Below are 12402 nucleotides of genomic sequence, written 5' to 3'. Positions count from 1 at the left end.
TGCATGCGCATGTGTGTGTGTGCATGCATGTGTGTGCATGTGTGTGCGCGTGTGTGTGCATGCATGTGTGTGTGTGTGTGCATGCATGGATGTGTGTGTGTGTGTGTGTGCGTGCGTGCATGTGTGCATGCATGGGCGTGTGTGTGCATGCATGCGTGTGTGTGTGTGCATGTGTGTGTGTATGTGTGTGCGTGCATGTGTGTGTGTGTGTGTTGCATGCGTGTGTGTGTGCATGTGTATGTGTGTGCGTGCGTGCATGTGTGTGTGTGTGCGTGCGTGCATGTGTGTGTGTGTGTGTGTAGGCAGCTGAGTGAGTTCAGTCCGAGGCTGCCTCATGTGTTGGGATTCCTCCGTCTTCTGGCCCCCACTGACCCCCACTCTCCCAGCATCAGTGGGATGTCCAAGGTGTGTCTCCTCTTGGCCTTGCTCATGCTCTCCAGCTGCACAAAGGTACTGTCCTGCTCCCTATTTAGGTTCTCCTACACACTCCCACACACGCGGAGGAACTTAACCTTTAATGCACTCTTTCTGGCGTACCACTGAGAGCTCACACCAGAGGGAAAAACTTCACATGGCGCTTTAGGAAGCTTCTCTTTCCTCAGGTCTCATCTGCTAACTCTCTGGAGCTTGTGAAGGAGCAGTGGAGCAGCTACAAGGACCAATGCATGGACTTCATCAACTCCACACCACCTGCCACAGGTGGGCCTTTCTCCAAATCTCAGTGAGATGCATTCATACATGTAACAAGATCATCTCCCCACTGTGGGATCAATGAAGTCTGTCCTATTCTATTCAGGGTTATAAAATAAAACACAATCTCCTCAGCCGTCTGCTTAGTTCCACAGACCTACTTTCTGTTTCAGGGTTGGTGTGTAACCGAACCTTTGATTTATATGCCTGCTGGCCCGATGGAGTTCCAGGAACAATTGTCAACATCACTTGTCCGTGGTTCCTGCCATGGTATCACAAAGGTCTGTCTGAGAATGCAAATGTCTACAAAACAAATAATTACTAGAGATTATAATGGCTTTTTGAACCAATATCTGATAAACCAGTATAAACTAATACCAATATATAAGGGGGTAATAAAAAAGAAAATACCGTAAATCCTCTAATACAGGCCCGGGCCAAGCTCATCAAGCTCCAGGCCTTTATTGGAAGGAGGACCAGAATTAGAGGCAGGCCTCTATTTCTATTTGAGCAAAATGAACTAATGGTTCGCTGGAGTTTTTGACAATTAAAATTGCGCCCACATTTTCAAAGTTAAACACATTTCTTTTAACAACGGTAGTTTCTGCTTCAGCCCTCTCCCCCCTCCCCCTGCGCAGCGGCCGCAAACTCACTGATGCGCCTGCAGCCTCTCGGAGTTCCTGCTGCTCTAAACATTAAAATAATCATTTCATTTTCTGTTCCTCACTTCTGATTACCTTCAATGGTGTCTGTTTGTTGCAACCAGCAGGTACAAAAACTAACTTGTATTTATTTGACTATTATTCTATCCTGTCTGTTTATTATCTTCCTGCATCTCCTCTCAATCCTAAAGAGAAACTGCTACCTGGGTTCATATATATTCACCTTATGAGTTACCTTTGAACTGCAGTTCTAAAAGATCGACCGCAAAAACAGCGAAAGTGAAAAGCATCAGGCACAAATAAAAGAGTAAAAGACAGAAAACGTAAAAGGAAATGAGCCGACATGAACGACCGCGTGTTAAATTATTTTTTGAGGTGGCGACACCTATTTGTTACTGTTACTGTGGCCGTGCTCAGGACGCAGATGTCTGGAGTGCGTCAACGATCAGAGCTTTGCATGCGCAAGCCGGTTAAGGTTAGGATGGGGGTGAGGGGAATGTTAAATTGCAAGAGGGAAAAGGTCACAATTTGGTTAAATGTCCGTTTTACGGCGGGTGCCAGTACCGACGCTCTGGCACAGCGCGTTGCCTCCTGATGCGCAGGAGCTTGTCACCTGCTGACAGCAGGCTGCTGTCGTTTCCGAGGGCTGCATCTTGCCGGTCATTATCACGTGACAGCGACTAGCTGGCAAATCAAAAGTGAGACGGATGACACAACCGCCCCCCGTACTTGCTTGTTACCACATTCCACCCGGTCACAATAAAAAAAAACGGCCATTATTCACCTCCGCCGACTCCGACACCGGCCAAAATGTGATACCCGGCCATTAATTGAATACAGGCCAATATTAGAGGATTTACTGTAAATCATTTAAGGTAACTATCATCACATTTCTGCTATCATGCAGACTTTAATCATTATCTGTGCAAAACACAACAACTACTTCAATAAATTTACAGGAACTTCTCGACGTGCATGTCTCCACTTGCCCGGGTGAGCTGAACAGCCATTTTTAGGACCTTTCATGGTACCCGATGAGGGGTAGGTACTCAGAAGGGCCCGGAGTAGCTGAGCGAAACTTTTGGTTAACTCACAATGGCGATCACGCTGTATCTCAGTAGGAAATGACATCAGGAGATGTCCAAAATAACCGGCAGTGGTAAAATTAGAAGAGCTGCTCGTGAAGCGGAATGGAAGCAAAAGAAAATAAGCACCAATCACTGCTTTAAAATTGCTGTTACTAAACTCCCGACACCGACAAAACCTGCGGAATCCCTCCACAACGCCATTCACAGGGCTTTGTTGTCTCACAGAGCGCCGTAAGAAATGAAGCTTCTGGTCTCTGAACGCCACATTTCGGATCGCGCAGCTGCTCTCGTCCTCCGAATGGATTAAATTATGATAAACTTCAACAGAATAAATTTTTACATGTTATTAATGTTAATGTGAACGCTTTTTGGTGCTGATCCATGACATCACCCACCGCCGTCCCAATATTCAACGTCTGTGTGCAAATTCCTGAAAGGGCGCATTGCGAATGGAGACACCACAGCTGACAGAACCGGGCCATTGCATCTGCCGGTCAATCCCCTCCTCCCAGAATGTATCCTGAAATTCCGACAACTCATTTATTTCATGCATATTCATCACATTCTCCATGAGATAATCCTGCATGAAAAACACTGCACGGCACACATTTCTACTTCTTTACAGAAAAATAAATAAAATAAGAATCAGAGTACTCATGCTGGACAGTTGTAGTCGTTTCTGAACATTTTAGCCTCTAATACAATTTTGTTTTATTTATTTTTCATCCTTTTTTACTTGACAAAAACGTTTCTTCTGACAAGAGGCTACAATAAAATATATTTTGTCCTTCGGGATTGAACAATTTCATCATTGGACATAAAACTATTTCAGTCTTGTAGGAAGAGTCATCAGATAATATCAAAGCTAAAATTAAATTGTGTTTATTTGTTTAGCAAGCGCTTTTATCCAAAGCGACTTACAATTTATAACCTATAGGGCATGTTGTGATCTGTGGGGGAAACCGGAGTACCCGGAGGAAACCCACGCATGCATGGGGAGAACACGCAACTCCACGCAGAATGGCCGCAGCCGAGTTTCGAACCTGCAACCTTCGTGCTGCGAGGCAACAGTGCTAACCACTGCGCCACCATGCAGCCATAAATGCAGAAGGTTTTCAGACTTATCGTTAACAGAACTATGTATTTATTTGTTAATTTATTTTTTTAAATAAAGTGTTGTGCCTATCCACTTTCACCTGATGTTGTAAATAAAACTGTAATACACGCTCAACTCCTGAAGTGGTCTGAATAAAAGTTGTTATTCAGTGTGAAGGCCAAACATTAGTCAAGCTACACAACGAGCACGAGTAGCATTTCACACTGCAGTACTTTTAAAAGTTTATTTAAAACTCCTCTGATCTGTCAAAGTGTCACTTTTGTGTTTTTGTGACACAAACCATGAATCAAAGAAGCTTGTGACAATGCGATGTGACCAACTTCAAATCCACAATGGAGGGATCAGCGGCACATCAATCCACTGTCTTCCTCTCTGGACTCGCAAGATCCCAACATCACGCATGCCTTCAAAAGTCATGGTTTGTTTATGCCATTAGACCTAAAAAACGAAAAAGGAGATCACATTTGTGTGCCTCACTGCCAGAATTAGAGCCATGTTTCTTTTCTTCAAGGCACTCGCGGAGCACAGACGCTTCTCTCTTTCGCTCCCTTATCTTTTTTTCCCAAGGCTCTTTGTCCTGTCTGCCCGCAGAGCACTTCTCTGCATTTCTTCTGAAAAACCTTATTTTTACTAACCATGGATTTGATAAATTGGTCATTCAATGCGATTGATAAGATTTTTTCAACAATGAGAACAGAGCGGGGGCTCCCACATGTCCACAGGGGACACACCCGGTGGGGTGTATGCTGGATTCCTGGAAGGAATGGAAGATCATATGCCTCAGCCAGCTGTCCATTGAGGACATCAAAGACATGTGGATATTCGGCCTGATGATCACTGGATTTCTTCTGATTGGAGTGGGGGGATATCTGGTTTTCTGGAAATTTGGGAAGACGGGAGCGATTGGAGGGCGACCCGCACCCATGGAAAGCACCGTCCGTGTGGAGACTTCTCAGACTGGGACGTTACTCGAGGTGAATCGTAAGCTGGACAATGTTCTAGCTGCGATACTGGTATTAGTGCACAAAATAGATGTCATCTCGGAGAGAGTCACTGGACGGTATGGACAGGTTTAAAAACCCAAAATTGGCTCCACTGAAGGACTGGAATGATCAGTTTAAAGACTAAAGCCAGAGAGGAAAATTTTCTCAGCCTGACCCAAACAAAATATTGTTATGTGAATCTGACACCCTGTCAGTTCAAGCAACTAAAACCCCCACGAAGGAATGCCGACAGATGCTGTGAAAACCCGACTGAATTGTGTGTACTGAAACTGTAATTTCCCTCTGGATTAATAAAGTATTGATTGATTGATTGATTGATTGATTGATTGATTGATTGATGAAAAACACACCGTTGCACTTCTCGAAATATGTTGGGAATAAATATGATTTCGGGTCCAATGAATTGATGTAATTTACATAGAAATTGCATCTCTACAAATGTATTTTATTTTGAAAATTACTAGACATTGTAGACTGATATCGTGTGATTTCCTGTCTAGCTCTGTGTTATTTGAAGTGCCCCAGAAGTGGCTCGTGGCAAAAATAGAACCCAAACCCACCTTCAGCGGCGTGCTGCTTCTGGGGTGTGCCTGAAATGTTGCGCAGTTGGTTTCAATCAAAGCATAGACTACAATACATTCAATAACAGTGCACCCCTGATGCCTCCAGTGTGGATGAGAAGTTGGGAAATTACTTTTTTCTCCAAACTCCAAAGAAGATATACGGTTTTTTTTATTTGCTTGTAACCAAAAATGTAAAAAATTAATTCAGACAAGAAAAATAGTGAAAGCCTAGCATTCTTTAAAGGAGATTCCTTAGATCTGGAGGACATGTAAACAACCTGTAGTCCTGAACTATAGCTATTTTTGTATTTGCTTTGGCGGCCATCTTGAAAATGCATCTAGTGGTTCATTAAACCCCTTCATCTTCTAGCACCCACAGTTTCAGCTCGTTATCAGTCAAATTTAGAGTTGAAGCCATTTTTGTGTTTACTATGAACACTTACCCATGGCAGCCATCTTGGATCAGATGGAGTGGTAGGCAGAAATTTAATGAAACAATGATTTTCAAAAGTAAAGAATAGGATAAGTTTTCTATAGGAACCAAACTCACAATAAGAAAACATTCTAACGGAACATGAAAAAAATGAAGTAAATGATAAATATGTCTGATCTTAATCTCTTATCTCCTCGTGAACAGTTCAGCGGGGTCTGGTCTACAGAGTCTGCAGTGAGGATGGTAAATGGGGTCAAAAGAATACCAGTGAGTGTGAGGACGACCCCCGTGAGGTGTGTGTGCAAACAGCAGATTTCATTCTTGTCATGTTCGAAGCTTCTTACAATGACAGATGGTTGGGCAGCAATGTGACTGAATCTGAAATGTAAAATCGTTCCATCTGTTCACATGTTTAATGCATTTTGCCCCCAAAATATTTTCAGCTGTGTGTTTTTGTGAAATGATGATGAACACAGTGTCTTTGTGTGTCTGTTGGGTTTGCAGCAGCAGTACGGTCGCATCCTCAGTCAGCTCCGGATCATGTATACGGTGGGCTACTCCCTTTCTCTGGGAGCTCTGCTGCTGGCCCTGGGAGTCCTCATCAGCTTCAGGTAAAACATCTTCTAAACATGCAGAAATAATCCAAAGGATCAAGAGAAGAATAAGTTAATTTATAAGAGAACGAAGACCTAGATGGTTTTTACCTAGCCCTTCGCGTTAGCCCTTTATTGCCTGATAAAATAAATACACACCAGAACACCCACATTTAACTTTTTACTGGTGAATGCTATTTTGCATTATTAAAAAATTCAACAATTACAAATAAATTATATGTGCTTCCTGCAGTTTTTAGATACTCTGAGGGCAGAAGGCTTTTAAAGAAAATACTAACTCTTCTAAAGAGAGGTCTTAAAAACAAAGAAGACAAAGCATGTCTGCCCTTAGTTTTCAATTTAGTGTGAGGATTACCCAAAAGGCTTGGTGGCCCCATCTCAGTGACCTGTGTAGGACACCACGGTTCAAGAGGTCAACGTTGTATTTAGGAGCTTGATTGTTCAAGGCTTTATATATAATTTTCTCTTTAAAGAGTGGGAAGCCAATGAAGCTGAATGATTAAAAGGTACTGTTAATGTTTACAATCAGTGAGTGTGTGAGATAGCCATGTCTCCTGCAAGCTAACGTTGCAGTGTTGGCATTTGTCATTTGACACTGGCAGGCAAAAGGCTTCAGAGAGGGTTAAAGAACTGAAGCCAGTAAACAGGAGCGACCCAGAAGGTATTTTATGTACCCAAAGAGGCCGCGTCATCTTTTTTTTTTTTACTCTAAAATCGGGTGAACCAGGCTAGAGGCTAACATTGACCTAACAATGCTAACGGTAAATTATTTTCAATTATGTCAAGCTACTTTTTCAATGACCAATAACTCGACGTTACAATGAAATGTATGTGTGAGGTGAATAATGAGTCAATCGTGGCGTTTTACTTCCTTTAATAAGTCTTTCAGAACTATTAAGAGCAAACAGCAAGATGGCAAACAACTACAATTCCTCCAATGCTGGAGAAATATTACCATAATAAGTGTGGTAAGTGCTCCCTACCGTAAAACACCCAAGATTGCTAACACCAGATATGACAATGTATTTATCAGCAGCTAACCAAAACAAAGCTGAAAAGATAAAAAAAAAAAAAAAAAAAAAAAAAAAAACACACATTTTTTGTGTGACCCAACCCATCTTCCTCTAAGGAGTAGAATCATTTCAAAACCCTGGCTTTGGCATCATACTCCAGCTGTGGGTCTCCTTTTCCCATCATTCAGCTAAACAGCTGAGCTGTCTGCTGGTCATTGATCCTTCTCCCCTTTTATACATGAAAAAAAAAAACTCACGAAACTACAGAGAAATAACTATCTGTCACAGAGTGCTCCAACATCTAAACTTTTGCCGTGAGGTCTGTGACAGCTCATCACACCCGCTGTCACGAAGCGGAGCTTCTCTGTCCCACTGCAGGAAAACGCTACTGAACCATCCTTATCGGTTGAATATGAGAAATTTCCACCAAATGAAAAGGGATCTCATGTTTTTTGTGGTTTATGTTCGTCAGCTCATCTCCGACACTTTCACAGATCACAGAATCCAGGTTTTCATGATTCACTTGATGGTCTAAAAATGTAGTTTAATTATTTTTTGTAAAACTCCAGTTTAACTTGGGCTATTAACAAAAATAAAAACTTGTGTGTGGTTTATAATCTGCCTTTTAAACATAAATTGAAACCAAAGCCCAGAGAGGTGGAGTCTTGCTGCTGCGGCGTCCCAAAGGTGCATTTTCATTGGTCGATTGCTGACAGGAATCGTAGGTTTTCAAGCATGCTTGTAGATTGTCGGAGGCTGATTTGGGTCGTGAGACGGCTCAAAAAGCTTTCACAGAGCCGGTCAGACTGGACAACTACAGATGTGCAAATCACTCCCGCGGTCACCGTTATTTACACAATTTTGCTCACGACACAGGATTTGGCTAAGATGGCTGAAAATCGCACAGTGAGTTCCAGGATTTACTGTGCATGACTCGACTCGCTTATCCTTTAGAATCTTCTGCCGCTGATTTGCAACTGGCAACAGCCATGAAACTCACGGAACGGCAGTGAGAAAGTGATTTTTTTGCTTAGGAAAATACACTGCAGTAACCGCATTTGACCACAGGGTGTCATTTCTACTCCATTCTAACACCTTGCACCTTTAAAATGTAATGAATAGGCAGCATATAGATCAAAAACAAGGTCCTCCTGACTCAGTAAAGACATTTTTCTCTCACAGGAAGCTCCACTGCATGAGGAACAACATCCACATGAACCTGTTTGCTTCCTTCATCCTGAGAGCTGTGTCCATTCTGGTCAAAGACGCCCTCCTCACCCTCACTCTGGACCCACGGAGCGGCAGCAGCGCCCGGACACAAGCCTGGGTCAACATACCGGTGAGAGAGTACACACACGCGCACACACACACACTTCCGCTTCACATGCAGCTCATTTGGATCAGAGAAATATTTTACACAGCCGATTTTTTATTTACTGTTTCCCACCAAGTTAACCTTGAAGCTTGGTTACTGCGAGCACTTCAGGAGCGCAACTCAGATCATTTAAACTAGTGATTAAAATGCCAAAGAGGAGGCAGCAGCTCATGAATCTACAAATTGGCTCTTGGTTTAAATTTAATCCTGTCACTTTTGTTGAATGGTGCCATTAAAGGGAGATTAAAATGATGAGAACTGAAACCTTTGTGGAAAATCAAATGTTTAAACGTAAACACACGACATAACACAATCTAAAGAGCTTAAAACACCCGTTTTTCATGTTTTAAAGCTTTTAAAGGCATCACACAGTTTATCACTTAACAAGGATCTGATTAGGTATTGATTTTGTCTAGACGCGTTACATCCAAAAAAGTTTGTGCAAAACTTCCTTCTGAGTTTTTCTGTGATTTGGTTAATTTGCTGTTATTCAAATCAAGGTTTTCAAGGTTTGAGTCAAGTTTAAACAGAATAAACAAACTGAATGTGTCTGCATCAGTCAATACTTAGTTCAGTTGTTATGTGATGAATCATTTTGAGATAATTGGACAGATTGTCACCACAGTGATGCTTTTGTTTATTGTTGCAGTTTAGACAGGAAGCGAGAACTACATCATAAAAGGATTTGATCCTCATTGATCCTGCAGGCGCATTTTTAATAAAGACACGTTTAGCTACGTGGCTCATCGACAGATGGCCAATCCTTATGAGTTACATCCAATTATAAAGATTTTAATCAGGCTTCCAAAAATCTGAGTGTATATTTTTACCACAAACATCCTTTGTAGTTAGAGGACTTCCTTCCTGCATGTGTCCTTCTCCACTCATACCTTTTGCTGTGTGTCAGGCTGTGATGTGGTGCCGTGGTGCCATGGTGATGATGCAGTACAGCGTGATGGCCAACAACTACTGGCTGCTGGTGGAAGGGATCTACTTGCACAGCCTTCTTGTCATCACTGTTTTCAGCGAGAAGAAATACTTCTACATTTACCTCGCCATCGGCTGGGGTAAGAATGTGACTCTGTGCTGTCAAACTCATAAATACGTATGTAAATGATGGACCATGCAACAGTTTTATATAACGACCATGTTGTGATTATATCAGATCATCATACTTTAACAAATTCAAACCCAGTGAGTATACAGATGAGCGTAGACAACAGATGTATAGTTTTTGAAGACCTTTAGTGGACAGGTGTGGGATTGCACCTGAAATGACAACTCAACAAAAGAACACAGTAATCTTTACTTGGAGATGAACCTTTAGAGACAAAGCGCAATCTATCCGCGAAAACTGACTAAAACGTATATTTAGCATTAAAACACAAAATGGCTTTTGGCTAAAACTCGACCCTCTCCTAGCGCTGCAGAACTAGCTCGGTTGTCATCTTTCTATTTCGCTCACCGAAATGCCCTTTGGTAAGGTATTCAGTCCCATGATGTTTCTCAAAGCAGATTGCAGGAAGCTCTAAATCACCACGGTGATGTGTTTCTGACTTCATATACTTCTCAGGTTTTTACAAAGGCAGTTCGAAAATCTGGGTGTTGTGATTGATGAACACCTGACCTTTAAAGATCATGTTGCCTCTGTTGCTCGTTCATGCTGCTTTGCGCTGTATAACATATGAAAGATCAGACCTTACCTAGCACAACATGCCACCCAGCTCCTGGTGCAATCTACTGTCATCTCCCGCCTCGATTACTGCAATGCCCTTCTAACTGGTCTTCAAGGCTGTACGGTGAGATCTCTTCAAATAGTTCAGAACGCAGCGGTGCGTCTGGTCTTCAATCAGCCAAAAAGAGCACACGTCACCCCTCTGTTCATTGAGCTCCACTGGCTACCGCTAGCAGCCCGCATCAAATTCAAATTGCTAACACTAGCATACAAAGTCAGAGATGGTACGGCTCCCATCTACCTGAATCCTCTTGCAAAGGCTTACGTCTCGGTCCGACCGCTCCGGTCATCACAGGATCGTCGGCTAGCAGTGCCTACACCACGCTCAGGACAATCCAGACTCTTCTCATGCATCGTTCCACAAATGTGGAATAACCTACCAAGCACTACCAGAACTGCGGCTTCCTTTTCAATTTTCAAGAAACTCCTGAAGACCCTGCTCTTCAGAGAGCATCTTCTAAACTAGCACCCTCCCTGCACCCGTCCCCCCTCTCTACTGTCCACTCCTTATTCCCTCCTCTCCATGATTGATGTCAAGTTGTTGTTGTTGTTATTGTTGTTGTTGTTAGCCTCAAGAGCAACATGCAGATTATCACTTGTAAGTCGCTTTGGACAAAAGCGTCTGCTAAATACATAAACATGTGTACAACACCAAACCACTAATATAGCAATGATAATGTTTAGTTAGACCTCTTCTGATGGGTCATGGAGTCTTTTCTTATCTTGGTTCATGTTCCTGAAGGAGTAAATAGCCGTGAAACTGGGGATCAGATTCCAGGCTGCGTTTATTTATTGTTGTTTTTCTCTAAACAAAGACTGCTTGTTTTACTCTTCTCTCAAACTGTTGATATTCTCTGTCCAACATAAGAAAATGGGAGTCTTTGCCTCTGGTGCTATGTGTTTATGTATTTTTGGTTTGGTTATCTCACATAAAGGTCTGAACTCAAATCCCACACCACTCAGCTTTTTTAACCTGTCCTGGCAGTAGAAGCAGACGGATTGCTTGATCTGGGTGCCATATCATTTTTTTTACTCCACAGCAAGAGGGATGTGGGAAAATCCTCCTGTTGCGCAGTAGACTGTTATGTTTGGGGAATGGAGTAACAACAGTACACAACAAATAGACAACAGACCCACCAGTGCCAAAGTCTGAGGCATGCATGCCCCAGCAGCCGGTAGCCACTAAAGGGGACACCAATTGGACAGCCCAGAGGACAGACCCAAGCTCATGGGGGAAGGGAGCCAGCCAGAGAACGTCAGGGCACCAGCCGCCAGTCAAGGGGAACTCATTTGGGGCCACAAAGCCTCCCCCATCTCAGCAGAATGTCGCCCCAACCGATACAGGCCAGCCCAGAGTGAGACAAGCCCAGACCCCAATGGCTCACCCCAACACCTTGCGAGGGACAGCCAAGCATGGGGCAACCAAGCCACCCTGGCCCTGCCCCCCAGCAGAGCAAGCACCAGCCCCCCAACTGTACCTGCAACCCATAGTGAGGATGGTGGATGGAGAGAACACCCTTGGTCATAAAATAAAGTGGACCAAGCAGCGAAGGGCCCTTCCCATTTCGGGAACAGCCCCTGAGGCAGCAGGCAGCCCAAGATGCCCGAGATCCCAAGTCAACAGCCACCCGCCATGCCGTAGCATGGGCCAGGGCCTCCAGACCATACCCCAACTTGTGTGTGTGTGTGTGTTTTTGTCTGAGGGTGTGATTAGGTTTGGAGAAGACCTTTTTGTTTCAGACTCTCCCTGTTGGGCCAGACAGCTTCACAGATATTAAACCTCTAGGACTGTGATCAAAACATCTTGCAGGAAAACCAGGATATCAAAAGCCCAAACAACCCTCAGAAGAGAGGATTGGAGGGACTGATCTCACTACAGTTTAAGAGCTTCTTACTTTGTACTTGAAAGCTCCTCACGTAAGAAGCAAAACATCTTCAAGGCAATCAAGGAGCCCAGTCGTCTTTCCTCTGAACTTACAAGGATTGATAGGACTTGTTTCTAACCACCTATCCATCTAATACTACCTGGTTTGTTTCAGTATTAGTTTAATGATGGAAAGGCTTGTGTCATTGACTTCCACTGGCTCAGATCTCCTCTATTAGACTAA

General features: G+C 43.3%; 1 protein-coding gene across 4 annotated transcripts in view; it reads left to right on the top strand.

Moving 5' to 3' along the window:
• gcgrb (glucagon receptor b) overlaps window positions 1-12402 on the top strand; it is a 117656-nt gene that overhangs the window by 86561 nt on the left and 18693 nt on the right. For all 4 annotated transcript variants that reach the window (XM_054744014.2, XM_070552000.1, XM_070551999.1 and 1 more), the window contains 7 exons: window positions 303-450; window positions 603-699; window positions 864-971; window positions 5762-5850; window positions 6062-6168; window positions 8367-8523; window positions 9467-9626. In XM_054744014.2, the coding sequence (XP_054599989.1) occupies window positions 397-450; window positions 603-699; window positions 864-971; window positions 5762-5850; window positions 6062-6168; window positions 8367-8523; window positions 9467-9626 (772 nt within the window). In that variant the 5' untranslated portion in view covers window positions 303-396. The remainder of the gene's footprint in view (window positions 1-302; window positions 451-602; window positions 700-863; window positions 972-5761; window positions 5851-6061; window positions 6169-8366; window positions 8524-9466; window positions 9627-12402) is intronic.

The sequence above is a fragment of the Nothobranchius furzeri genome, chromosome 6 (assembly GCF_043380555.1).
Source record: "Nothobranchius furzeri strain GRZ-AD chromosome 6, NfurGRZ-RIMD1, whole genome shotgun sequence".
NCBI lineage: Eukaryota > Metazoa > Chordata > Actinopteri > Cyprinodontiformes > Nothobranchiidae > Nothobranchius > Nothobranchius furzeri.
The sequence above is the reverse complement of the archived record's forward strand: the minus strand, read 5'-3'. Positions and strand labels throughout refer to the sequence as shown.